This window comes from Amblyomma americanum, chromosome 2 (genome assembly GCF_052857255.1).
Source record: "Amblyomma americanum isolate KBUSLIRL-KWMA chromosome 2, ASM5285725v1, whole genome shotgun sequence".
NCBI classification, from domain to species: domain Eukaryota; kingdom Metazoa; phylum Arthropoda; class Arachnida; order Ixodida; family Ixodidae; genus Amblyomma; species Amblyomma americanum.
Genome location: NC_135498.1, coordinates 77,785,745 through 77,813,342, shown reverse-complemented (window position 1 = coordinate 77,813,342; position 27,598 = coordinate 77,785,745). Strand labels below are relative to the sequence as shown.

Below are 27,598 nucleotides of genomic sequence, written 5' to 3'. Positions count from 1 at the left end.
TCGCGCTTTGGAGGAGTCTACATGATGGTCGTGACGGGTGCGCAGCACGTATCCGTATGTCCTTCGCAGCTTGGTGCATCCGCAATATGTTTTGGTGATTAAAGAAGTATGCATGCGACTTATTCGAGCGCAGGAAACTCAAGGCATGAAACGTCGCACCAAGCGACGATGCAAAGCTATCCGCACTTCCACTACATGAAAAAACTCGCCGACGCAGCTGCAGCACGTGCGCTGTGAAAACACGAGACATCATGGCTTCCAAGGGGCTCTTGTTTCAGGCGCGAAGAATGTGCTTACCGCTTATATTCCGGAAGAACCGTTGTTTGTATTAATGAAATTTAAAGCGCCCTCTTTCAAGCGAATGCAAAAATGGAGAGGCAGAATTTTAATGCAATAGTCTTTAAGGAAGTACCAGTCGGACGGCAAGATACATTCGTAACCTGAGAGTATACTACCAGATACACTCCTCCCCAGTCTTATACTCCTATAGTTATTTCACTCTCATGGTCCGGATCTGAGGTTATTGCTCGCCCTAAACAAGCGTATTCCCTGACCACTTCCGATACCCCGTTGCCTATTGTAAATTGTTTTTCCTTTCCTAAACTATTTACTACCAACTATTTGACCAACTATTTACATCACTTCAGTTTTACAGGGACAGCTGTTAAGCGCCCGTTCCTGGATTTCGCATCGTATTATTATTATTATTATTATTATTATTATTATTAGTAGTAGTAGTAGTAGTAGTAGTAGTAGTAGTAGTAGTAGTCGGTGTAACCGATTGGTGCATTGCCATGGCAACCACTCGGAGGATGGGCCGCCATGGTGGCTCAGTTGTTATGGCGCTCGTGTGCCGACCCGAAAGACGCGGGTTCGATCCCGGCCGCGGTGGTCGAATTTTGATGGCGAAATTCCAGAGGCCCGTGTGCTGTGCGATGTCAGTGCACGTTAAAGAACCCCAGGTGGTCGAAATTTCCGGACCCTTCACTACGGCGTCGCTCAAAGCCTAAGTCGCTTTGGGACGTTAAAACCCCATGAACTATAAACTACTCGGAGGATGGTTACCGTGGAAGGACCGTGGTATGACGGGCGAGGATACATATAGGAATGCGTAGCCGGTGGGTGGCTGCCATCCGAACCATCCGGAGGGTGGTTACTGTGGAAAGAGTAGGGTATCGCGGCAGCAGAGAGAGGAATCTCCACCCAGAGGATGGTTACCGTTGAAGGACGAAGGTATGGCGATAGCGTAAGAGGGTGCAGCCGGTGAGTGGTTGCCACGGGAACCACCCGGATGGTGGTATTTGCCCTGAAAAGAGGAGGGTATGGCGATAGTGTAGGAAGGCGCAACCGGAGGGTGGTTACCACGGAAACCATTTGGAGGGTGGTTACCGTGGAAGGAAGAGGGAGAGTTTGGCGAGAGCGGGGAAAGTAGCATGGTCCATCTGCGGCGGCGAAACGCGCCGGACGAGGGGAGGGACGTCGGTGACGCCGCGCAACCATAGAGCGGCGATCTTGCAAAGACATGGCGCCGCTCGAGTCCCTCCGGCCGTAGCAAAAACGACGTCCAAGGTTCTTGTCTCTTGTCTTCCCTCCCACTAACCCGATCGGCTATTTGACCTAGGCGATGTTGCTTTGAGTCGGCCGTGTTTATATGCATAGTGCCTCTTGCCAAGCGGGTCGGGCTGAGTCAACATATACCCCCTTCAACCAGGCTGACCCCGCCAGACCCGCTAACATTCACATGTGCCTGACTGGTGAACTTCAGTCCGACAGGCCCACTCGACCCCACTTTGTCGGTTTCACGTAAACGCCCAGATAGCTAGCTTCCATCTTTGGATAATCAAGGGGAGGACATTATAATATTTGTCTGGCCTATTGCGACTTCCAGACGGAGTGTGATTGGTGTGATGCCTACAAGTGGACACTTATCCGTATACCTATCCACCATTCATCATAAAGCACAAAGAATTTCAAGCGACACATCGGAAGTATTCTGCAGAAGGAATGTCTATAACTGTTATTTGGACTTTCGCCTTCATCTTTATATCCCCTCATCCCTTTCCCCCTGCGTAGGGTTTCTTCAGGTTAACCTCCCTGCCTTTCCTTCTCCTCCTCCTCATCCTAAATCGAACAAGTGGATAAATGCATAACTCATGAGGGTAACAACGTTGTATTGAGGCATGAACAACGCACTTGCTGGTAGCTGGTCTGACGCGGCTAACCTGGAATGCGCTTTCATATGAGGGAACCAAACTCACCGGATTTAGGTGGACTAGGCTTCGGCTGTCGCGACGAGAAGGACATGCTCCTTTCCCAACACTGTTTCTGGTCGCTGGCGCAGTATGTAAACCTGGGGGCAGCGCGAAGAGCGGCGAGTTCAGCCCCTGCTGAACTAATCTTGCAACTTATTTTCACTTTCCGCCGTAATAACCTCGGACGTTGCTGCGAAGACCGCATAACCTGAAGAACACACGGAATTAACCCAGGGGTCTGTGTAGACGTTGATTCGGAGCTTGTGGAATATCGTTAAGCAATTCTAACAGGACCTCTTTTAGTGCTTACGACGCCACACCAGCGTTAAGCTGGGCACATGCTGTCAGTGCTCCTTTGACGTCTGGGGATAACGTCACGGTTTATCACTTTAGACATTTGGTACTGAAAGAATATTGGAGTCAATCAAAATGCGACAGATTGACTGGAGAGTTTTTACACGCCTGGAAGGTACATAAGAACAAGGCCTTTCTGCAGGCATGGAGAATAAAATAAGAGGCCATTAAATGTTACATGCTCATTCAAGCAAATATCATAGCATACAAAGTGAAATGTGGCGCTTCCCCGCTTTCGATCGTTTAAACAACCGGCAGAATGTAGATGCAGGCGCACCAAGCTTTCTTTTGACCTCAGAGATACCAGGCACATACAGAAACTTCAACGTTGCATTAAACATTTCCCGGGTTCGAACCCGGCCGTGGCGGCCGCGTTTTTATAGAGGCAAAACGCTAAGGCGCCCGTGTGCTGTGCGATGTCAGTGCACGTTAAGGATCCCCAGGTGGCCGAAATTATTCCGGAGAAAGAGAGAAACCCTTTATTTCCACCAGAAATGGTGGGGGTTCACACCTCGCGGAACGCGCGCAGGCGACCGGAGTGTGACCCCCACCGCACACTAAGGACTAGTGGACGAACCTTGCCACGGCCTCAGTCGCCATATGGATTATGGAGCGTTGTAGCTTTAGATCGGCGCATCGCAGCGTGATCTCCCACTCCGTTTTATTTCTGAATTTTCCATACCCTGGGGAGTGCGTGCACTTCCATATTATATGGTCTAACGTGCCTACGGCATCGCAGAATTTTCGTTTAGCGTCTCGCTCGTCTCTCGTTTGAGTCACGCTTCTTCATGAGGGAGACATGCCGTTCCCTGCCTGCAGGTGCCGCCAATTGTGCGGGCCTCCGAAGGGCCGAGTGCTCTGTCGGGGGGAGCATAGACCCTCCTTCCTAGCTTGAAATGTTCGGTTATTTCGTGGGATGAATGCAGGCTGTCTTTTGAATCGCTAACGTCTGGCGGCGACGCGGCTTCCCGGAAGCGAGATGCTCGGGCGAGCCTGAGCGCTGCCTCGTTGCCGGCCAATTCTGCGTGAGCTGGTGCCCAAATCAGGGACATCCCCCTGTCGAGCGTTCCTTCCTCTAAGATCTCTCTCGCTTCTAGCGATATTCTACCTCTACTGTAGTTCGTGATGGCTGCCTTACTATCGTTAACCACGTATCTGGCCTTGGTACTGGTGCAAGCGAGCGCTAGCGCTACTTTTGCGGATGTGACGTCTTAACGACCACGACTTCGCCAAGTCCGTATACAACGGCGGATGCGGAGTTAGCGGGTCTTTCTAGCGCGGCGTCTGTGTACGTTACTATTTCAGGGAGTAGCCTATACCCAATTTTGTCGCCAAGAACTTAGCTCTGTGCTTTCTCCTCTCCTCGTCGTGCTGAGGGTACATGTTCCTCGGGTTTGGGGTAACAGTCCGGAGCCCTCCACTACGACACCTCTTTCTTCTTTGACTCCCACCTTCTTCCGTACCCTTACAGCGCGATTCTGGTGTCCATTGAGATGTCGGACGATTACTGCGCCATTTCCTTTCCTCAAAAACCAATTTGTCTTAATTAAACCTTTGCAAGTCCCGTAAAAAATCACTCTGTGTGTCATTCAATCTACATGGTCTCTTGTCCCGCGTTTAAAATGTCGTGCGCGGCCTCCGACCATCTCATCCTCACACCTTTTCAAGTTCCTTGCACTCCAGCAAAACCGTGGCAAGGCCATGGTAGCCAAAGATGTCTGGCCTATCGGATGGCAAGCCCAGTGACCCCCCTCAGCAATGTTTATTTTCTGCCAAGTCCCTGGCTTTCGAAATTCGCGCATGGGTGTTTCTCCTGCGCAGGGGAATTGGAGGCCGCGCTGGCTTCTTGCAGACGGTTGTCTTCGCAGGGGCCTGATTATTTGACGTACTCTTCACTTGCCGAGAGACTCGACGTTTACTGTCAGAACATTACAATTCGTGGCGCGAGGGCTCGGTTCCTCACGATTAGTTGGATGTATCATATGAACAGGCTGGCATGTCTCTCATACTTATCAGTGAAGTTCCTTGGAAGATACCACAAGACAGAGCATCCACACAAAGTATAGACCTTTGTGACGTGGAGATAGTAGCCATCATGCGCGAATCTGCTGCGAGGTCACACTCGGTGTCGCGCAGGGCCTCACGGCGCTTATCCCCCTCGCGAGGTAGGATGTGTTTATGACAACACTCTCTTGGCCTCCAGCGCGCCGAAGGACTAGATTCGTCGAAGTTATGGGCCCGCACATCGAGGTGCTTGTATATGATGGCCGCAGTGAGACGGTGACAATTCACTCGTTACGGAAACATCGCTGATAGGAGCCTCACGTGGACAGTATGCTTCCGGCGCTCCTGGTGCGACCAGTTTCGCAATCGAACTGAAGTATGCAGGATGTTTTCGACCAATACGAGGCATTCAGTAAGTTTTGTCTTCTGGTTGCGGCTTTTTCCACGAAGTGATGGAACGCAGAGACGCAACATTCAAAAAAATTTTTTTTAATGTAATCTTTGCAAAACGCACATCACTTTCAATGCGAGAGCACCTTTTGCATTACAAGGTTCATTGCGTGGTATCCCCGCCGTCATCGGAAACCCGTGGCAGGCACGCGTGGCAGAAATGTGGCACGCGAATGACGTCATCACCCCTCCTGGAGCAATAGGCCGTCGGCGTCCATTGGCGTTGACAGCGTTGCCGCCGGCGTCGCCATGTACGCCAAGCCAGGACTTCAACTACGACTCGTCCAGCTCGGAGACTGCTTCGCTGCAGACGGAGAGATGATGTGCGCTGTGAGCTCAACGACGTAACTAAGCGACGCACTCAGCGACAAGTAATGTTTTCGCATTTACACATCATAAGAATTGCTTAGGTGCCCCCATGATTTTTTTTAATCTAATCCGTATACTAATGGAGATGCACATCCGCATTCGGTGCGTTTTTGCATGAGGTAGTAAAAGAGTGAGGGTGGCAATTAACGGCCTCAGTGTGGCACAGCATTGGTCACGTATATATTCGTCTGACGCGAAGCGCATGCCATTCAAACGTTCCTTCATTTTGAGCACTAAAGACCGCAGCGGCGTCCTAGTGGTCGAGCATTAGTAGTAGTAGTAGTAGTACTACTACTACTACTACTACTACTACTACTACTACTACTACTACTACTACTACTACTACTATCCGCCTCGCATGCGGGAGGTGCGGCGTTCGATCCATAGTGCCACCGGGTACCCACCGGTGATACAATGGGTACAAGCTTTCCCCTAGCCTGGTGCTTGGCTTATTCAGGGTGAAATGCTTGGGAAATGGGCGTTTGACCCCACCTTGAGCAAACAAAAAATACCTTGTGTCATGGCGCTCTTTGGACACAGATGCCCTTGTCCCATAAAATTCACTATCATCGTCATTTTGAGCACCAGCCAGGAGACCGACGGATCAAGGCCTGGGCTATGAAATGGGCGAATCAAAATTGCAGCGCTCATTCTTCTAAACGGCATGCAAGCGTTTTAGTACATCTGTGGCGAAACTATGTATACATTGCCGTTTGTGCGGAGCATATCGCAAAGTGGTGTACTTCTTGTGAAGAGGTTATTTTAAAATTTCACTTTAACGGAGCATCTTTCAATTTCAAAATTTAGTAAAATTCGGCGCATGTATTCTTAGAAACGTGTTCTTAACTAAAAAAAACTTATTGTTAAACAGTGTTCGGTGTCTTCCATCAGACACCCTGTATAAAAGAGCACAGCGATCAGCGTTCCTAATGATACTCAGCTCAGCACGCATGAGGTAAATAATTTACTAGCAGTTGCCATATAGTTGGGAAATGCAGCTCAGAAATGTTCATGTTGGAGCAAAGCTTAAGCAAGCCCGGACCAGCGCAGATTGGACACCTGATATAAGCACATATGAAATCAGATAACACATATTAGAAGCCACAGAAATCAGATAACACATATTAGAAGCCACAATTATTACGTGAGAGAATGGACTGATAGCTGCCGCAATCTGAATGCTGCAGTGGCCTGAAAGGGCCTCACAGGATGTAGAAAACATACAGTTGAGATTACCGGAACCACAGATGAATATTGGCGACGCCATAGTGAAAAGTTTCTATGAGTGCGTGAAATTTAGGGCCGCCATTGCCAATTCAAATTTATTTGTTTATTTATTTATTTCAGAGGGGTGGTATGCGATTAAGAAAATGATGAAGGCAAACGCGAAAATTATTAGTGCACATACAAGGTTGATTCTATTTACGTACTGTGATGTTTCCCGGAAAATATGGTTACGCAGAATTTCCTGGTGCATGAAAGATTGCTCATGTTCATACAATGTCAGCTGCTACAGATACACTTACGTCGTTCCTATCGGAATTGCTGCAGCCACACCACAAATATTCTGTCCTTCTGATGTACGAGGCACAGATGACAGCTCTACACATTGCAGTTGACTACGGAATAAAGCGCGATTTTTAACTACATCACACACACACACACACACACACACACACACACACACACACACACACACACACACACACACACACACACACACACACACACACACACACACACACACACACACACACACACACACACACACACACACACACACACACACACACACACACACACACACACACACACACACACACACACACACACACACACACACACACACACACACACACACACACACACACACACACACACACACACACACACACACACACACACACACACACACACACACACACACACACACACACACACACACACACACACACACACACACACACACACACACACACACACACACACACACACACACACACACACACACACACACACACACACACACACACACACACACACACACACACACACACACACACACACACACACACACACACACACACACACACACACACACACACACACACACACACACACACACACACACACACACACACACACACACACACACACACACACACACACACACACACACACACACACACACACACACACACACACACACACACACACACACACACACACACACACACACACACACACACACACACACACACACACACACACACATTTTCTTCAAGCGATAGTTTAATCTAAGTATTAATATCCCACTGATTAGCACTACACATTAAAAAAAATTAAACATTCCCCTATCCAGCGTGGTTTCTGTGACTGTTGGCTCCCTTTATAAGTTTGTCAAAAACGAGTCCCTCATTTCCTTTATCTTGTCTGCTAATTGCTTAACAAGGGTACTCGGTTCTGATGCCATAGTCTTGATGCCATAGGTAGCATAAGAGGACTCTCGCACAGTTTCCGCCCTCGCCGTTAGATGACGTTCCACGTCACACTCGCGGTAATACAGGATGTGGCACGTCCGCCGCTATGGACGAGGGTGGCGCTGGTGAACACGCTCAAGGTTCGCTTACACCCGATAAACATAATTAAATACCCACGAGAGCAGCAGATTGGACAGCCATCGCCGTAGCTCAGTTGGTAAGAGCACCGGGCGCGATATTCGGATACCGTGGGTTCGGTTCCCACCGGTAGCATGGTTGTTTTTTCTGCTGCTTTATAAGTAATTTTCTTCAAGCGATAGTTTAATCTAAGTATTTATATCCCACTGAGTAGCACTCCACATTAAAAAAAATTAAATATTCCCCTATGCACCGTGGTTTCGGTGACTGTTGGCTCCCTTTATAAATTTTATATATATATATATATATATATATATATATATATATATATATATATATATATATATATATATATATATATATATATATATATATTAGGTCGCAATTAAGCGTTACTCATCCCTTTAACGAGAGTGTCTAAATCGGTAGAATTAATTTGTTGACAACAATGCCATTTTTGTCGTTTCTGATTCAGACCACAGGCACAGCGGCCTAATAAGACGAAGCAGCTCATTTATCTCGGAAAGTAGTTCTGAGCATTAGTCATTTCTCTCCGATTTCGTCAGCAGACATTTCTTGCTCCCAATGATATGTTAGTCAGGGGGCGATGCATTCACAGGCCTATGCGGCCATCAGCAATGTTAGGGCCCTTGGCCTAGACTTGTGTCCTGCAGAGGTACGTTCGCCATCTTGCCATTATTTTTACGAAAGCACTTATACGCTCGCCAACACCAAGAATCTTGTCACCGTATGATCTTAATTGTGCCGTTTCCTAGGTACCCGAGCTTACCCGAGTTAGTAGCTCGGGTAAATTCGGAGGAGCCCCGCGCCACCTGCGCGAGAGGTTGCGCGGGTAGAGAGGGTGGTCCGGAGCCCTTCACTACGGCACCTCTTTCTTCTTTCACTCCCTCCTTTATCCCTTTCCTTACGGCGCGGTTCAGGTGTCCAACGATATATGAGACAGATACTGCGCCATTTCCTTTCCCCAAAAACCAATTATTATTATTATTAAGAGCAGCATGAGTCGCACAATCCCTACGGGTGGCTGTGACAGGAACAGCCACCTGCCAGTGCTGTGGCGCATCTCTAAAGGGCTACACCAATGCGCTGGTAGTGCTATGAAGACTCGCCGCCATCTGTGAATGTTAAACATATCGCGTGGTAACCTTAAGGCAGAGCTCAAGTGCCCCCTCCAATTGAAGAATAAACACCTGCTTTCTATTCGGTTTAACTACGTTAAAGCCCTACCAATTTTTTATCTGTTATACCTCGATTGTTGTCACGTAGCTTCACGTTGTTCGATTTTGCGTTCCCACGGCGCAGAAATCGTGCATTTCTTTGGAAAGTTATGTTCAAGGTGTCGCATCCTTTTCTTTTGCAGTGGACCGCGGTGCAAGTGGTAGGCCCGCGCACGTACCTTTCGACGGGTTCTTCAACCTCCTGCTCGACACCATATACGATGAGGTGAATTCACTTTTCCGTTGTACGTCTCTCCCTCCATGTTGCGGCCGGTGATACGCATGCATTCTTATCTCTATAGATGCTTGCTTTCCTGCATAGATTAACTCGGCTGCGTCAAATCCAGTTATTTTATATTGCCCTTCTTATCGAACAATCTGTGCGAGTTCCAGAGCGCTTGCAAACGTGTACAGGAAATCAGATAAGCGAACGAGTATGAGGCCATCCTCAGTGGATACTGAGAGCGGTACGTAGCGTTGCCATTTCGAGTGCCACTTTAAGGAGCTTTCGTTTGTATGATGTGAAGCTTCTCGATACCAGTGTTCAGGCCTCTTATATGCAAGGACACCTCTGCATTTCGAAAAGGTAAACGCCATATCTTGACACTTGCGGCGACTGATAACTGCCCTTCCTAATGCTACTATCACGGAGACCTTGGCTCAGTCCTATGAATAAAGAAGACGGCGAGGTATACATGGATTGTGCGCTGGGATCCAAGCTTTGTGGGAAGATAACGTCGGCTTCATTCCGCGATAGTGAGTCCGTTGCAGGATACAGTTTCCAGTTAAACCTGAGTTTCGCGAGCACTTACTTTGCATCGCACGGATTTAAATCCAGTGGGGAAGATATTGGGACTGTGGCCACATATCCTACTCGTTGAATAAGCTGTGTATATCATTCGTCGTGTTCAGGAGCTCTATTTTGTCTAAGCACATAAATGGACAAGAACAAGAAAAGGATGACGACATAGAACGCTTTTCTCGATCCATGTCCACCTCCCCTTGCACTAGCCAAACCTAACTCTCTTAGCTTGTCACTCTTACACTCACGTGATTTCTACAATGACGTCAGGGTTATCGTTGTCGGTCACGTTGGAAGCGCAGGAAATATGAGAGGTCTCGGATGCGCTTGTCTTATTAGAAAGTGCTTCTGTAAATACCTTTGAAATACAATGAATGTGGTTTAGGACCGTTAGCAGCATGCTCTGAAAGCAAACGAATTATGTATAATCGTCCTCGGGGTCGTTTTGAAACGAAACAACCAAGTTTTCTGCGGAGATAAGGACTTCTGGACGCTGTACGAAGACCAAAGTCTGAAACTGGCTAACACCGGTACCCCCACATGAAAGGGAAGACTACTTGTAACCTGACAATCCATACGCATTTTGAATATGCATGTATGTTAGTGGATCCGTGAAACCCTCGTTCCTTGTAACGGCCTGTAGACAGTTGCCTTTGTCTTGTGTTCTGAGTTTTTATTTTATACTAAATTGCTTTTTTGTCATCAGTATGTGTATTTTTGGACTTCTCAACCGCAATATCTTCGTTTTAGTTTTTATTTTTTTAAGTTTGAAACTGTTAGAGCTGAGCAAAGCAGCGTGGATATGGCATCGTCGGTTGTTCGACTCCCGTCCGAAGCTCGAAGTTCGTCCGCGGCGAAAGCGAAGTGGGGTGACAGGAAATCGAACAGCTCCGCCTCTTTGCTGTTCCAATTACTCGGAGGCGCTCGTCGTGGGAAACCCACCGAGGTGGTCCGAATTTCCCGGGCGCTATCGAACACCCGAGAGCGCGGCAGCGTCTGGGGCTCTCTCTCTAACCCAGCAGTCTCAACCAACCTTTACCAGCTGTATATCACTGGCATCGGCATCCCGAGAAGCTCGTGCGTTACCTGCGTTTTACTTCCTTTCCTCGCTGCTATCTGCGCCAGTGCTAGGAAGAAGGGACGACCCCTCACTCTCTCCCTCGTCGAAAGAGGCGGCTTGGTCGTCTCCGCGTGCGTGATACACATACGCGCCGAGATTGTTACCGCGCGCGCGCTACAAAGAGATGAGATGAGCCTTTGGTAGCGGGCAGTGATAAGAGGAAGAGAGAAAGGGGAGGGCCGGTCGCCCTTCGCTCAGCGGCCGGAAACCGAAACCTGTTCCCTGCGAGGCATCCATCGCTGTTGAGCGGCTGCAGTCCGAGCGCGCCGCCGCCGCCGTGGTTTTTTTTTTTTTTCTACTGTCCTCCTCCTTTCGCGCGTGCGCTTTCCCCCCCTCCTCTTCCGCGAGAAGTTTGAGAGGAGCAGCTCGCTTCTCTCTCGTGGCCGGGGCAGTAGTATCAGTCGGCTGGCTGCGCGGCTTGCCTGCTTCGAGGGCTGCTTGGTTGGCTGCCGTCGCCGGCGGAGCAGCGCGAGATATGACGGCAGCGGGCTCCACTTCACGTGTGTTTCTTCTGCGGCGGCTTCCTAGGCCGAGACGCGCGCATTGTATTATCCGCCGGCGCAGCTGCGGCAAGGAATGCGCCGTCATGATCTTGCGGTCGGTGACGTTGCCTGCATCGCCCTGAGCTGACGTCTTTTGTTGTTCTTCAACTCTGCGTACGCTGACAGCGTCTGACTCTGTAGACATCGCAGTGATCGTTTACAACCAAATTTCCCACCCCACACTCCTATTTTGTATGTTTGTACAGACGAAGTGAATGCTCGGTTTATCATCCGCTGGATATGTGACTGCGCTGGATTGTGGCCCGGATTTCGTGGACGGTCGCGAGACCTCGTGGTATGTGTATTGCCGTGTGAAAGGAATACCCGTACCGTGCGCGGGCTTATTTTGTGTGTGTGTGCGTGCCGATTTGTGAGGAGTGCCGGTAAGCTGGCGTCACGCCGAGTCCACCGTTCCGCGATGAGTTACGAAGTGGATGACGACTCGTCCTCCGAGTGCGAGGCGGCTCCTGTCTACTTCGGCCAGGAGCCGGATGATTACGATGAACAGCCCAACTTTGTCGTCGTATCCACCATGGTGAGTCTACTAGCCGCCATTCTTGTTGCGATGATTGAAAAGCGCGAAGATGTTTGCGCATCGTTCCGAAGGATCTAAGCGCAAACGCGGACCTCCGATCACACCTGACAGTTTCAAAGACTGGAGGGTTTGATGCCTGCCACGAGACATCATGGAAATTATAATAAGTGAGTAATTACTCATTGCAATCCACCCAAGCGCAGTCAAACGGCTACAAAGGAAAGCTATACAGCTTTCTCAGAAACTTAGCAGTTAAAGAAAAATTCGTATGGCTGCGCTCGGGTGGATGCCAATGAGTATTTACTCCCTTATTACAAATCAACTGCAGCTTGGAGTATTCCCCTAAACATTTGACCGTCATGGAAATTATAACAGAGAGAATTTTAATAGAAGTTCCTGAGTCGAGGGCATAGGTCGCTATACACAAGTTACAATATTGCAAACGATCACGGTTTTCTTCATGTTTATGAGGTAATATCTGAATCTTGAAAGAAAATTGAAGGTACTGTTCAACGAAGGCATCACATGCCATATATTTTTCAATGATGCTTGGAAAATTTACAGTGCGTACTTCGCATTTGCTTTGAAATGAACCAACAAGGAAGCTCGTACAGCGCGGAAAGTGCCAACTCAACTTGAGACCGCGAGCACAACTCATCCTGTTAATACTTTTTGAGGACGACAGGGAAGTTGACGAAAAAATCGGTTAATGTGCCCATGATGTAACGTACTGCGACACGCGCATGTTGACAACTTTGTGTCCTTGTTAATATCCACTATTATGGCGGAACCCTTAGCGGATCGGCCGCCTTTAAAATTGGTGATTCAAGCACCGTACTAAACTTCTTAGCCGCATATGACCGTTAGCAGTGGACAGAGATTGAGATTTATTTTGTGACAAAAGCTGTATAATCGTTGCCATGCGTAAAATAGTCGCGCCTGAAACGTGTTGTTTGTAGTTTGCACAGTGCGAGCACCGCCAGCTTGCGAGGTCGGGACCCAGATTCTACTCATCCCGATGAGTGGCGGCAGTGATATCTTTGACGAGTAAACAATGGTCTCTACAAGTACATGGCTTCATATCACAAAATGGCGCAATGTCCATAACATGTGCGGAGCTGTCAGAAGAGCCATGTACCTGGCTGACTGTCTGTGCTCGGTTTTGTGGCAATCATCGGGTTCGAACATAGATACCGTATGTAGGGCACGGCTCCCCAGTTCCGTGTCTGCAGCACCGGACATAGGGACATTCGGTGGCATTTGTAACGCACTCTCTTTTGTACCGCGCTTGGACATTTGTGACGAAGGTAGGGGACGTGAGAATGCATAGCTTGAGTATAGAACATGTCGCATGCAATTATTATGACATTCTTCTGGCGAAAAGAACACACTCGGCATACTCTCCTGTGTGTTCTTTTCGCGCAACTTCAGCATCTCTGAAGAATGCATAGAATGTGCAAACTCACGGACGAAGAAAAAACACAATGCACACGATAGACTTCGCCAGGGGAGTTTTGAGAGGCAGTCCTGTGAGCAAGGTACAGTACAGCACATTCACACAAGGACGGCTCCCAATTAAACATTACGCAACTCACAGCGTGTGCAACTTCTGCAGTGCAGCTTCGCTCACAACGAACGCAGAATGAATGACGCGACCATAATGAACTCCGTAATGAACATAGATTAGCTAAGAGCCAACCAAGATACGGGCATGCGGTGTCAGTGGCGCGTATTGAATGCAGTTAGATTGCTCTGTCCAGCTCATTTCCGCATTTGTATTGTTTCCCTTAACTGAGGAAACAATCGACCACTCTAAGCCGGGGGTCCATCGTATGTCGACCGGAGAGGGAGGGCCGTATGAACCAGTTCTCTTATCGGCTGCTTACAGGGGTATACGGACGACAAAGAATTCTGCGCCGCGCAGAGCACACATTACAGTGGAACTTCAGGCACGCACACGCCGCCTGTGCAAAGTGTTTCCTGTAGTTTGAAAAGTACCGTCGTGCAGAAATTTATCCATAGCTGTGGGTTTTGAGAAGGCAGGGTGTTAGGAAAAACTAAGATGCATGTGTTCAGAATGTCAACAGCGCAGCTACCACAGCGCAGTGTTCGACGAAGTCAACTTGAGAACGAAGGAGGCGTTGAGAATGTGCGCATAAGTCGTTACTGTTATAACTCTCTAATTTTATCGTACTTTCAACTTTTCAGCTTATCCTGGTTATCTTTCGTTCAAGTTTTTTTTTTCTTTGTTTTCATCGTTGGAATGTGTTTTCTCAAAGAGAGCCTGTTGTATGAGCAGTTAAAGACTGTCCTTTCAAGTTTCTTCTACAGATCCACTGGTTAAATAGAAGTCTTCAGCGGAGGCGGGCAGCCTTTGTCAAATGTAAATGGTCCAGGTGGTTAATGTCTGGGCCATGGTATGTTAGTTAGTTAGCTGGTTATATTGATTTTAATGGCGCAAAAGCAACTGAGGCTATGATGCGCCAAACACACGGTTAGAGCTTTTGTTAAAGGTTACGCTTTTTATATCTAAAGTTTGTTTAAAACATTGGCTTCTCTGAGGAACTTAAAAATGCTTGAAAAATCAACCAGTGCTTGATTTCCCAAAAGTAACATGGGGCGTAGTGGGATGGTATGTGGCATCGACAGCGTTCGAAATCTAAAGGTAAGAGGAACTCTCGTCCTCAGCCTTGCGAAAGTCGGGACTTCGACGGAAGATAGCTACAAGCAAACCCTTTGGAATCTTTACTTTTGACAAAGGGTGTACAGTCGTGAGCTATGTGAGAGGAAACAAACTTTTTGCATAAAACCGCGAAATTTCTGGTTATTTCTGCACTAAATTTGAGAATGACTTTTGGATATTATACATCAAGAGGAAAACTAGTTAGAAAACGGAAAAAAAAAATGGTGATCACATAATTATGGAGTAGTAAATAAACGAATGCTCAGACACTGTTCCCTGTTATATTGCGTACGACTGTACGTTGTTGCTATAAAGATTCTTGCCTATCGATCTAATAAGCTCTTGACAAGGATCAGCGCTTCGGCATCTCATTGCCGTCACTCCGAACACCGGCTGCAGCAGGTACGGCAGGCGTTAACGTCCTGAAAATTGGCTCACGCATTCCCACAGCTTTTAACGCTCGCGGAATGCCCATCCGCAGCCTAGGCCGCGTCCAAAGCTCGCAGGATGAATGATACGGCAACTGAAAGGCGTGACGCATTGTTTCTGGCCCTGATAACCGTGTGTCGATTGTATGGCGTCGCGGAAGGTCGCGTTCTATTCCCCGATATGGTTGCCCTTTCCACGTTTAGCTGACATGTCTAGCCACCTAAGTGAAAGAAAAATAGAAAGAGCGGACGTCGAAAAATGTTGCACGTCAGTGATAAAGCCGAGCTGCGGGCTCGGAGTAATCTCAAAGCAGACAGAAGCGACAGGTAAAAGCGTTATTTGTGCTCGTAAAAGCGCCGAAACGGCAACTGAGCGATCGATCGATTCGCATTCGAAATAGGGGCTTTGATCCGAACGACCTCGTGTATAGATGCGAGATATCAAAGAGGAAGCGCGCCACGTATTGATCCAACAGGCCGCTTGTCTGCTGAACGCGCACTGCCTCATCACTGCGGATAAAACCCCTTTAATTCCATGTTATCGACTGTTTCCAGGGGGATAGTGTGCACAGTATGGTGCTTCACCTCCACTCGAAGCGTATATGGCTGTTTAGTCGAGGCCCGGGCCTTTTCGGCACATCTGTGACCGCGAATACTTAGTTTCCTATCAGCCAGTCATTCTTCATGACTGGGCGCGACGGTTTTCCACCGCATAAGCCGGAGCCTGTATTGTGCTGCGATTACTGATCTGTAAAGGGACGTGAAAGAATTGTGTTGACATGCGACCTCCGGGATATCGAGCGCTGAACCTGATGCTATTTAAACTTGAGGATATTAAATGCCTACAGGCAGCGTGATAGTGCATCTTATTATTATTATTATTATTATTATTATTATTATTATTATTATTATTATTATTATTATTATTATTATTATTATTATTATTATTATTATTATTGCTGTGTGGAATGTGGGGTTTAACGTTCCAAAGTGGCACGTGGGCTATGAGTGAGGCTGTAGAGGAAGGCTCCGTTTTAATTTCGACTTGCTCGGCTTCTTTAACGTTCACAGACATAGCACAGTACACGGGCGGGTTTTGCATTTCGCCTCAATGGAAATGAGGCCGCCGAGGCCAGGATTCGATCCGGCGACCTTGGTGTAAGGACGCCCTTCATCAACGCGCACATTTTTTTTTTTATTCCCTTAGCTTGCGGTCACTGTGGGCCTCCGGTCTACGGCTCCCCCCCCCCCCCCCCCCCCTACCCCCGCAAGCAGTGGCAAAGGCGCAGGAGGCACTGGCTGCTTGACCGCTGTGACGGCCTTCCTGGCTTTGTTAAGCGCACCAGGAAAGCATGCGAGGCGCACACAACGAGCACGTGGTGCCGCTTGGTCTTAAGCAGCATTCCCACGGCGGCAGAATGCGAACCACCTCGCATTCCGCGATGGGCCCCCCTTCCCCCCCCTTCTTTTTTTGACATTCTCGATGGCACCGAAGCGTCGCGGTTCTCCGCCGTCTGACATTCCCGCGGCGAGCCAGTGGATCAGTGGTCCCGCCAATTAGCTGAAAAACAACTTTTCATCCTTCGGGAGGCGACGCGCGGGTGCGGCAGGGAAGGGGAAAGCATCAAGCAATAAGGGCGAGAACTCCCCCCTGGGAGAGGGTTTTCAGAATGTTTTCTGTATGTGTTTCTTTTCCTTTATGGCCAAGCCCCGGGCTCGAAGTTGGGTCTAACCTTCAGGGGCTGTGGCTACTACCTCCATTGGTTATCGAAGCTTAGGGCGGGCCTCGATATATGCCCGCCCTAACTTCTTTGTTTGAAAAAGCTTTAAAACTGCATGTAAAATCATTGGAGGGCAGTCCTGTCTAGTTGAGCTAGAGGCTCCGTGCAGTGGCACGTAATTCTACAACCCTAGACTCTAACCTCGCGTCGATGAGTAAGGGCTTGTACAGAGTGTTTCTCTGTGTGAAATCTTTTCTTTTAAGTTACAGTTTGACTGTCTGTGTGACTCAACTTGTAACGCAGTTTGCCCTTGTACATCCTGTAAATATATTTTCTCTTTGTCTTCATCATCTGGCATCAATCATCGTCTACTCCTTCAACACCGTCGAATTCACGTTTGGAGAGGTCCTGTGGCTCTCCGAAGAAACGCAAAGAACCATCTTTGAATTAACTCTTGGGCTCAGCAGGTGAACGTCTATAGCAATCGAGACTCCGTGTTCAGTAAGGAGCAAATAGCATTGCGGAACTCTTGTCTGTACAAACTCTGTACTGAAGCTCATTGAACTTCCTTAAGTGAACGTAAGACACAACACAAACTACAAAAACAGAACGCGTTAGGTGCTGCTTTGGGCGCTAGGGGCCGTCCAGTCAGTCGAGCTTTCCTGGCCTTTCGCGCCAGCGCCATGGCGACGTTCCTTTCTCATAAGAACAATAAGATCAAGACCAAATCGATGGTAGGGCAGTGCGCTGTCCAAAAGTGGGTCGTACAAGGAGGCCTCGTGACGCGCACTGCAAACATCGCTGGAGTGCATTTCCTTTCTCGGAATCGCCGGTGTCGGCCGCGCAGTTCGATGAAGCCATTGCAGCACCGGGACGCAACAAAAATGAGCCGCTTCAAGGACTGCCGAGTCGTTGTGCCTTTTTATTTTATTTCTCTTGCCTCTACACACAACCGGCTTGAGGGCAACCCGAGCTACCGTTGCGAGCAGTGGTGGTCACGCAGATTCCTTCTTTGTTCACTTTTCTCTTTTTGTGGGACTCAGCCGAGTTTGTACATTGTTGCTTAAAATCTGGTTGCAGTAGTAGTAGTGGTAAAAACTTTTGCTGACACAGGAGTTTTGGGCACGCAGTCCACTGGGCCCCCGCACGGCCCCACTACATATGCACTCAAACGTTTATCTTCCTTCGGTCTATCGGCAGCCCGACTTCGTGGATCGCAGTAACATGAGCGTTTGAGTTTAGTGGGGCAGTTGCTTTTCAGATGCTTTTAGAGAAATTGAAAGGTGCAGTATCTCACTACTCTGTGGACACGTGAACCACGCCGTGAGGCAAGGGATGAAGGAAGAAGTCATGGAAAGAAGAAACAGGCGCTACTGATTAGTTTTGACCACACGGAGTTCTAGCAGTGGGTGCTGACCTGACGCAGCACACGGGCGCTTTTGCATTTCGTCTCCAATGAAAATGCGGCCGCGCCACTGGCATTCGATCTCTCGACCCAATGCCATGACCACTGAGTCACTGCGCTGGTTAAAATGAGATAGAGCATAGTTTGCTCACTGGATTGAAACAAAAGCAAGTCCTCTCGCGCACCATGAAAGCGACATAACCTTTTTTTTTGTTATTTTCATATCTGGTCGCAGTTGTCTCGCATTTCTTTTTCCCACTTTTCTTTCATTTTTAACCTTCCAGGGCGCTTACACGCGTGTAGTTTTCCACACATGTACTTGCACTGTGTACGTCTTTGTACATACTTTGCAATTCCATCTTTCCTCATTCACATCATGTTTCTCAATTATCCTCTCCACCGCCGGCCGCTGTTAAGGTGCCAGTCGTCACACCTGTCTCGCTGAAGGCTGGAACCTGAACAGCCCCGAACCAGGCGGTCAAGGGGGCCGGCGCCTTCTCTTATTTTCTGTTCTTTTTCACGAATAAAGGCTACCGTCATCACCACCACCACACACTAAACAAATTCTTACCCTTAAGGGTGCAAATCAACTGTCCCCAGACGAACACCCCTTTGGGTGCTAAAAAGGGTGCAAAGATCAGCACCCTTCAGGAAGGGTGCAAAGCATGAAAGTTTCGATGGCACGCATCAATCCAAGTCTTTTGCTTCATGGGTGAGTCAGTGTGGATCACCCTTCCAACATGCATTCGTAGAGGTGTTATGGAAAAATAGTACCCTTTAATGAGGGTGCAACCATTACATCCTCTAAAGTATCATTAAGTGCACCCTTCATTAAGGGTGCTGATCTCTGCACCTTTTTTTAGCACCGAAGAATTGCAAAAGGGTGTTCGTCTGGGGACAGCTGATTTACACCCTAAAGGGTGAGAAATTGTTTAGTGTGCAGTGACCTAAACCTGCTCCACCTTTCCTTCATTGGTCTCGCGTTTTGTGAACCTACTTCCTCTGGTCTTCCATCCCGGCGACGAGGGGTTAACGCAAACTAGCCAACGGGCCAAGGGCGCCAAGTTCAGCACAATGGTTGCGGCCGCGACCCGTTTCTTTCGCTCCTTTCTTTAGAAAAAAAACTCAATCAATAGGAGTCAGGAAAATGCTACAGCAGTGGGAACGAGGGAGGTTCGTTCGCGGAGGCATTCAATGAGGGCCTCGTTTTGTCGTTATAGCGGACGCCGCCGCCGAAGGACGTGACAAACTAATCGAGCCGCCCGCTGCGCCCCTCCTCCTCCTCCTCGTACGGGGCTGGACGGCGGCGAGCGAAACTTGTTTTTCTCCCAGAGCCCCGGCGTTTCCTGGAAACCCCTGGTGCACCTCGAACGGGTCTTTCTTTCACAGCGTGCATGCGGCGTTTGGCTGGCCGCTGCAGGTGCATGGCGTTGTTCGCCGCTGCCTACCTTACCCTTTTCCCTCTTGTTTCCTCTTCCCTCCTCCTCCTCCTCCGTCACGTACTTATACGTGTGGTCCTGCATTGCTGGAATCTCGGTCTTCGTCCGCGTTTTTATCGACGGCTGTGTGTAGCTACGTGCATGTATAAATAGCCTCCAGATCCGAAGGGCCGTTCTCCTACCCAAATCTTGCCCGTTGTTCTATCGTTCGAAGCGGGCGTACGTATCAGCGCGAAATTAACCACCCCATTGAGCTAAACAACCACTTTTCCACTGCTCTCCTCCATTCGGCGATGCTATCTGAGTGGCAAAAAACAAAATAATAAAGTGATTGTTCAGTGCAAACACGCTTAGGTTTTGCCTCATTTCGATGGTGTCCCACTTCTAGAGCAAGTGGTGCTTGAATTCGTTTCATTACTGCGCTTGAAACTAGGCTGCTGCACATGCAGGAAGCCAACACTCTCCGAAACCAACCACCATAGGGGGATGTTTTTGCTTTTTAATTCGTGGTGTTGATCAGTGGGCGATTAAAAGGGTAATTACTTTATTGCTTAAAGGTAAATGATTAGAAAGCAGAAGAAAGACAACAAGATGTGGCCAGTGGGATCCGAACCCACGACCTCCGAATTCCGCATCCGGTGCTCTACCAACTGAGCTCCGTTGACGGCTGTCCTGTCTTCTGCTTTAGTGAGTGCGTGTAGCCTATACTTGAGCAGGTTAAGTTATAGGCAGGCCGCTGTAAGGCTTCGAGTGAATTTCTCAAGGTTTATAGACCTTTCCAACCTGACTGCCGCCATATCGCTGGCTGGTCTGTTTTTTGTACCTGGTACTACCAATACACGGCGCCTGCGGAGGCACGCGCAGCAGCTAAGTGAATAATAAGGTGATGCCCAGGGAGCGGTTGGTAGCGCCAGGGGAAAAAGCAGTCCAGCGAGCAACATGGCTGCAATCAGGTTGGACAGGTCTATACCCTGCTCTGGCCAGATCTGATTGGAGCCTACGCCGACTTTGCTATTTTCATTCGCTTGTTCTTTTCAACTACGGTCAGTAATGAATGGCGTCGTTATTATTTATTGATTTTTTTGCACGAAGTATTCAATAAAACTATGTAGAATGCTTGCGGCCCAATCGATAGTGATGTTTGTCGTCGCACGTTAATCACGGAGCAGGCCAGTGTGAACGCTTCGCAAAAGCGCCTGCTTTAAAGAAAACAGCTCCTTGCGTGGACTATGGAAAGTAAGACAAACCACAAGTTTTCAAAATGAACGCTGCAGAGCTGTGGCTCGTCCTGTGGCTTTTCTAGCCTTCCTGTTCTCGCCCAAACAGAACGCGAATTCTGGGTCTGTTCGTCTGTACATCTTACTGCAGCAGATCTAAGAAATTACGCAGTGTTGCTTTGTGAGTGACATCTGGACTAGCTTTCTTTTACCCGCTAAGCGGTAGATGTAACTGTGTTATCTGTTGTTCTGAGGCATACGTTACCTGCTATCTTATACTCACTGTCGCTTCAAGGCGCTGAATTTGTGCCAAAAATAAGCAATCTTATCTCTGCAAATATGGTCTTACACCTGTTCCGCTGAGCCTTCTCCATTTGCGAGGCCGCCCATGCGCGTACGTGCGAGTAGTGAAAAACAGAACACCTTGTTTTCATGCAGTCGACGATTACTCCCAAAATACGAGAAGAGTACTTTTTTTAAACATTTTTTTTTTCTGTCTGGACAGTGATCCTATTAACGCACGATCAAGTGACATCGAGAAACAAACATTAATTTGGTTCTTGATTGTTTCCTTGTATGTTGCTTGCGCCTGTACATTTACAAAGCCCGGCTGAAATAAGGGAGGTCGAGATTGGAAGGGGGCGTGGCCTCTACTCGATACAAACGTTTGTACCTCCACTCTAACCGGTCCTTACTGCGCCGCTTGTACGAACGGTTTCCTGCGGTAAATGCACGTTTTGGCTGGGGCCCCGGTCTTTCGGGAGTCCAATCAACCGCCCTCTCCGTGGCGTCTTCCTACTGGCATCTTCCCCGCGTAGCGTGCTGCCTGGGCTCACCCGCTTAGGCCGTCGGGAGTTTCTACGCCCCGAGAGACAGGCACTACTTACTACTCGCAGGCGGGAACGCACGCGCGAAAGCGATGAGTCATCGCCCGCCAAGCCGGGGAGGTCAGGTCGGGCGGCGGGCGCGTCATCTCCCCTGTTGCCGTCACCGCGTTCGGCGTTTCATCTGGCGCTCGGCGCTTTTTCTCGGTCAACAGCAGCAGCCTCTAGCGTACGCTCCCCCCCCCCCCCCCCCCCTCCACCCGTTCCCCGCCATCTCACTCCATTCTTCTTGATTCTTTTCATTGCTCGGGCTGACGTGTGGTGAGCTCTCTTCCTGCCGGACTTCGCTGGCCGTTTTAGTTACGCTGGTTTCGAAAGCTATCGCTCAGAGCCTCCTCTTCCTTTTTCTTTTTGTCCAGCGGGGAGGAAAGAGGCCGCCGCCGCCGTGGAGGCGTATTTTTGTTGTTGCCGTCGTCTCCTGTCCAGGGTTCGATCCCCGCTGTGACCTCGTTTCTATGGAGCGAGCAGACAGGTGGAAACGCCCTTGTGGCGATGTATCGGCCAAGTTGACAGGTCCTATAGCGTTTCTAAACTCAACTCTCGCGGGCCCTTATTCGCACTGGCGTGTGCCATCTTCTTACTTGGCGGCGTTTTTGTCTTCGACTGGGGGTACCGTTGATTCTGTGTTCCCCGTAACGCTGGCCGCATGCACGAAGTCACACGTGCGATTGTGAGTGCAAATTGGAGATGATCGTCCAAGTTTAGTCTTGATGACATCCCAGGCATCGTCATTCAGCTGGAATACTGTCAAAGTGTCCATGAACTGCGCCAAGGTTATGAGAAATGATAAGACATTTCTGGTGATGGCATGTGAAGAGTTTTTTTTTTTTTTCTTGGAGGGGGGGGGGGGGGGGTGGCCTGTAACGAGGGAAAGGTTTGCTGGTATGTTCGGGAGAAAGTTGGGATCAAGACTGGTCGGTTGTCCTGCGCAGGTTAGTAGCAATCGTCGACGTGAAGTTGGCCGGTGCGCTAGTTATAAACACTAACCGCGACGGCACCTGCGAAAACAGTTTTTGGCAGCTTGCCCCTCAGGTTCTTCCACAGCAACGAACGTCGCACAGCAATGACTGAGAAAGGCAATGTGGCGGAAAATGTGAGGTCGGTAACAATGTTGCGCTTATCTGCTGCACTATACCACTATAACACCGGGAAGAAGCGGATTCGGAATCAGGGTTGTTTCTGTATCCTGCGGCTGCATATGCGCATAAAGGGAAGAAGGGAGAGGGAAGGCTCAGGGTGCTTGCCAACGTTTCGACAAGAGAACGAAGACAAACACTCTTGTCGAAACGTTGTCAAGCACCCTGAGGATTCCCCCTCCCTTCTTCACTTCGTGTTTTCAAGAAACCCATCTGCCTGCCCTCTCTCTACCGTTCATATGCGCATGTTTTTCGTTATTAGCGTGACTGATTTTGTGTTTATGCCTAACCATGTGACACTTACCAAGAAAAGTGCGGTTGGAAAGCATGCAAGGGCAAAACAGCGCACCAAAGCTGCGTGTAGATGAGGATTTCTTGAGACACTGCAACGTGAAGTCGGGACAGAGCTCCACAAATTCGGCTATGCCGGACACAACTGTCCCCCTGATCGGCCATTCGGTTAATACCAGTCGCCGATTCCCTCAGAACAGCGCGTGTAATCGATCGTGTTTTGGAACCGGCCGCAGAAAGCTGCATTTGCAAGGACAACCGGGCCACTCGAACAATGCGTCAAATGCGGGTCAGTGCGCAGCGGCCACTCCCCAGCCTTCTCTGCCGCTGTTCTGAATCTGTCTGAAGCTTGAAAGCCATTCCGGCGGAGTGTGTGACCACAATACGGTCTGCCTGTTTATTCATGAGGCCGAAAACCTTTGTTGTCACGCGCCAGAAAGGGCGCATAGCCGCGACGTATGATATAAAAACGGACGCCCAGTGAGCGAGTAAACCCGTGTTTTGATTTTCTGAAAGCGCACCTTTGGGTGAACATTCGCGTGGTACGGTATCACTAGAGAGATTTAGCACTACGCAGACGTTTTAGCGTAGACGTATACGGGATTACTGGACACCTCCCTACGCACGTGCAGAGGCGGGACTAGGTGGGGCCGCTGCACGTGCCCGCAGCTGGCGTCCTGTAACCCGATACACGTTTACGCTAATTCGTCTCCGCTATGCTAAAAATCACTGGTGCCGTGCTGCCGGCACCGGTGAAACTACCTATATTGCCTGTTCAAGGCGAGATAGCAGGGACGCTGGTTCGCACTAAGGCACCGGTATCCTTTGGTACTTTTGCGATGAAGCGAGGGAGGGAGGGGGGCTTGTTCACTGAAACCTGATCGCCCAGATTCCCTTGTGTCCAGTGGCACTAGCGACAACTTTAGTAGTCTAGGCTAATTTTAGCTTTAAAAAAAATATTAGCAAGTACACCAAGACTAGAAACTAAGAGAGAGAGACCGTATACATATGGCCCATGATAACGCCAACCATCAAATAAAGATTTATTCAGTGCAGTCCCCTAGAGTTATCGACGGGGTTGCTAACGAATCGCCGTCAGATGTACTTGCATTAAATTCGTTCCCTCGTTAGTCGCCCCAAGTGGTGGGACGAATTTGGCGGCAATCCGGAGCTTAAAACAAACAAAGAAGCGTTGTAGAGCGCTAACTGACTTTCAGACGTGTCTTCGTAGAAGCAGTGATCGGATTTCGCATGCATGGTCCACATGGCGCGCATGTGGTCCTGCTCGCCGCATGCAACGAACCTCGGGCGGAGAGTCGGCAGAGTATAGTACTACACTAACGGCGGTTAAGCGCTCGCGGAGGTCGGGGGGGGGGGGGGGGGGGTATGACGTAAGCGCCGGGGAGTAGGTCACGCCGAAGTGATGCGGTCGACGCAGGCATCTCTCTTCTTTTCCTCCTGCTCCAGCAACTTCCTCCGCCCGCTGTCACGCGACGAGGGGGCGGCGTGTCTCTCTGCCGTGCTCGCACGTAACGGGCGGTCACGTCGAGTCATTACCCTCTGGCTGTGAGAAGACGGGCTGCCTCTTCGCCTCCCGCGTATGACACGAGAGGGGGGCAAAGGCGTGATGCCGACTGAAGAGGGTCGTAATTGGGAGTAGGGCGTTTCGAGACGCTGCCCTTCTTGACATCTCCGTGCGGTGTGTGTGTGTGTGCGGGGCTGATTCGACTTCCTGCTTTCCTGTTTCGCCGGCGAGCAGTTTAATTAAAGAGACGGCCCCGGCGCCACCGTTCCCGGACGTCATGAAATGGCACGGGGACTCTGATTGCCTCATGAATAATATGTTGCATCGCATGTCGCGTCACTCTTCTGTACACATCGTCACCCATCGTAACCCACTTTCTTCTTCGCTTCACCCTCCCCGGAGCAGAGTAGCGGGCCAGATAATCATCCCTACCTAAACTAGCCTCTCTCTCTCTCCACCGAATGCGTACTTCAGCGTGCTCATCACTCGTAGTCATGATCGTCCTCTTTTTTCACTGCGAAGCCCGCAAACTCTCCGATGTCCCACATGCACAGGTTCGAACAATATGAAGGGGTGTTGCACCAATCATGTTTACTTTTTACTTGTGCGCCGAGCCTGAAGAGGCGTTTAATAGGTGTGCGTCTAAAGCATAATGACCTAGGGACGGAAAAAAGAAATATGCCTCTCGCTTATATACTTGGGGAGTAATTGTTGAAAGCCGTTAAATTATCTCTGCTAGAATAGTGGGCTAGTAAATGAACATTTTGCATCTACCTGTATCTCGTGTTGCGTGACTAGCTGCTCAAGCATTGGGTCTTGAAACGTGGATGTTGAATCTTCTACTATCGGCTCGACCGACGTCCCGCCGCCTTCTTTCCTTCCTCCCACAATGACCGCGCTGTGGCGCACAGTTAACAGGCGAGCCCGTGCCGAATGCTGGATGAACTTTTGACGCAGCTCTCGCCTTTGTATATGATACAGGCAGTCTGAAGGCACATCATTTGTTCTGTCCCTCATCAGCAAAATCTGGAGCATTGGCGACGGAATCTGTAAACAAACACAGTCCCCGTTGTAGCTGCCGGGCACTGGGATCGATACTGCAATAGGTATGCATGCCCTCAAGGAAGAGGCATTTCGTTAGCAAAACAGAAGGCTTGGTAGGTCACTATGGGTGTGGTATAAGGAACGGGGAACAGCACACAGAAGTTACGCTGTTGTGGTTTCCTTTATATTTTCGTATACCCATAGGAGCTTAGCTTGCGCTTAAAAAAAAAAAAGACATGCACTGACTGCCACCTTTATAATCATCTTAAGAACTCGGTTCATGCCTGAAGGAAGTCCACAGTAGGTGTCTAGACTACGAGTGTACGTTCTTGTTTGAGTTGCGCTTTTGGGACTCCGAGCACGGATACTGTTTTGATGCAGGGCACTGGTGTGGCAACTTGCATAGTTGTGCGTACGCGTCTTATACATGTTCAAACCCATACTTTCTGGGTACATACGCATACATTCTCGCGCGGAAATGCAAGCACTGTTCCGTAACGCTGTAGCACACCGTCACCGCCGTACAGTTACCGATACTGTTATCGTCAGGCGCAAACTGCGCATGCGCCTCACCGTTTAAACAACGCAGGCGGAGTTGGCTCTGCGGATGCCGGAACAGTAACGGTGTATTAGTGATCTTCCAGCAAACTAGTCGGACCACTCCCCCTTCTAGCGGAAAGAACTGCGCCCAGTTTTCAAACGGGGTAATTACCACGGGCTTGGCATTCGTTTTTAGCGTTCCACAAGTTAGCATTAGAGGAGTCATCAGTTTTAATTCGGCACGCTGGGCGCACAAAATACGCCCAAACCCGGCATATAATCTCAGTGATCGAAACATTAGACTGTTTATAATCCGTTCAAACGGGTATGGGTTGCTTCTGCTTGCCTGGGCTCCGGAGAGACCCTGTCCTCTGGTGGAGGAGCTCCTGCCCTTCCTATTCTTCCGGGTGTTTGTGTAGACGAGTGCGCGCGCGATTCCTTATCGCTGTTGCCGCCCGTCGCGGCGCGGTTCCTTGACCCTGCGCGCGGGATTCCGCTTCCTTCTCGGCGCCTTATCTCGATGGGTGGCCCGGCCGCGATTTTCGAGTTGCCGGAAGAGAGAAAAGAGAAGCCGACAGGGCCCCGGCGCCGTGGGAGCCGACAGACCGTTAAGGTGTATTGCCAGATATCACGCACAGTACGCGCTGCATGGGGCAGCCGGGCTGGACGCGGTCGATTATGCTCCCTTCCGGGCGAGTAAGATTTTTTTTTTTTTCACGTGGAAAGTATAGCGTGACAAATGTGCAGGCAGTGAACGACTGGAATAACTGATCACGTCTGGCGGTGTATATTGCTTTATTTCAGTTCTGAACTCTGGCGTGTGCGAGCTCGAACACTGCTATCTACCCGTGCCTCGGTGTTGACTAAATCGGCAGTTGGAATAAACAGACAAAATAAAAGAAAAAAGCGATATGCGGCCAGAGCAGTTTCCAGCTATTGAACGATAAAAGGTAATGGCATGTGCGTCATCGCGGCAGCTATAGCCGATGGTGCTGGACTAG

General features: G+C 49.3%; 1 protein-coding gene across 1 annotated transcript in view; it reads left to right on the top strand.

Annotated features, from left to right (window-relative positions):
• The first annotated feature begins 11,586 nt into the window (after positions 1 to 11,586).
• The window catches only part of LOC144121465 (death-associated protein kinase 1-like), a 141,163-nt gene continuing 125,151 nt past the window's right edge, over positions 11,587 to 27,598 (top strand). Inside the window, exon 1 of the mRNA XM_077654678.1 lies at positions 11,587 to 12,284. Within this exon, the coding sequence (XP_077510804.1) occupies positions 12,168 to 12,284 (117 nt within the window). The 5' untranslated portion in view covers positions 11,587 to 12,167. The remainder of the gene's footprint in view (positions 12,285 to 27,598) is intronic.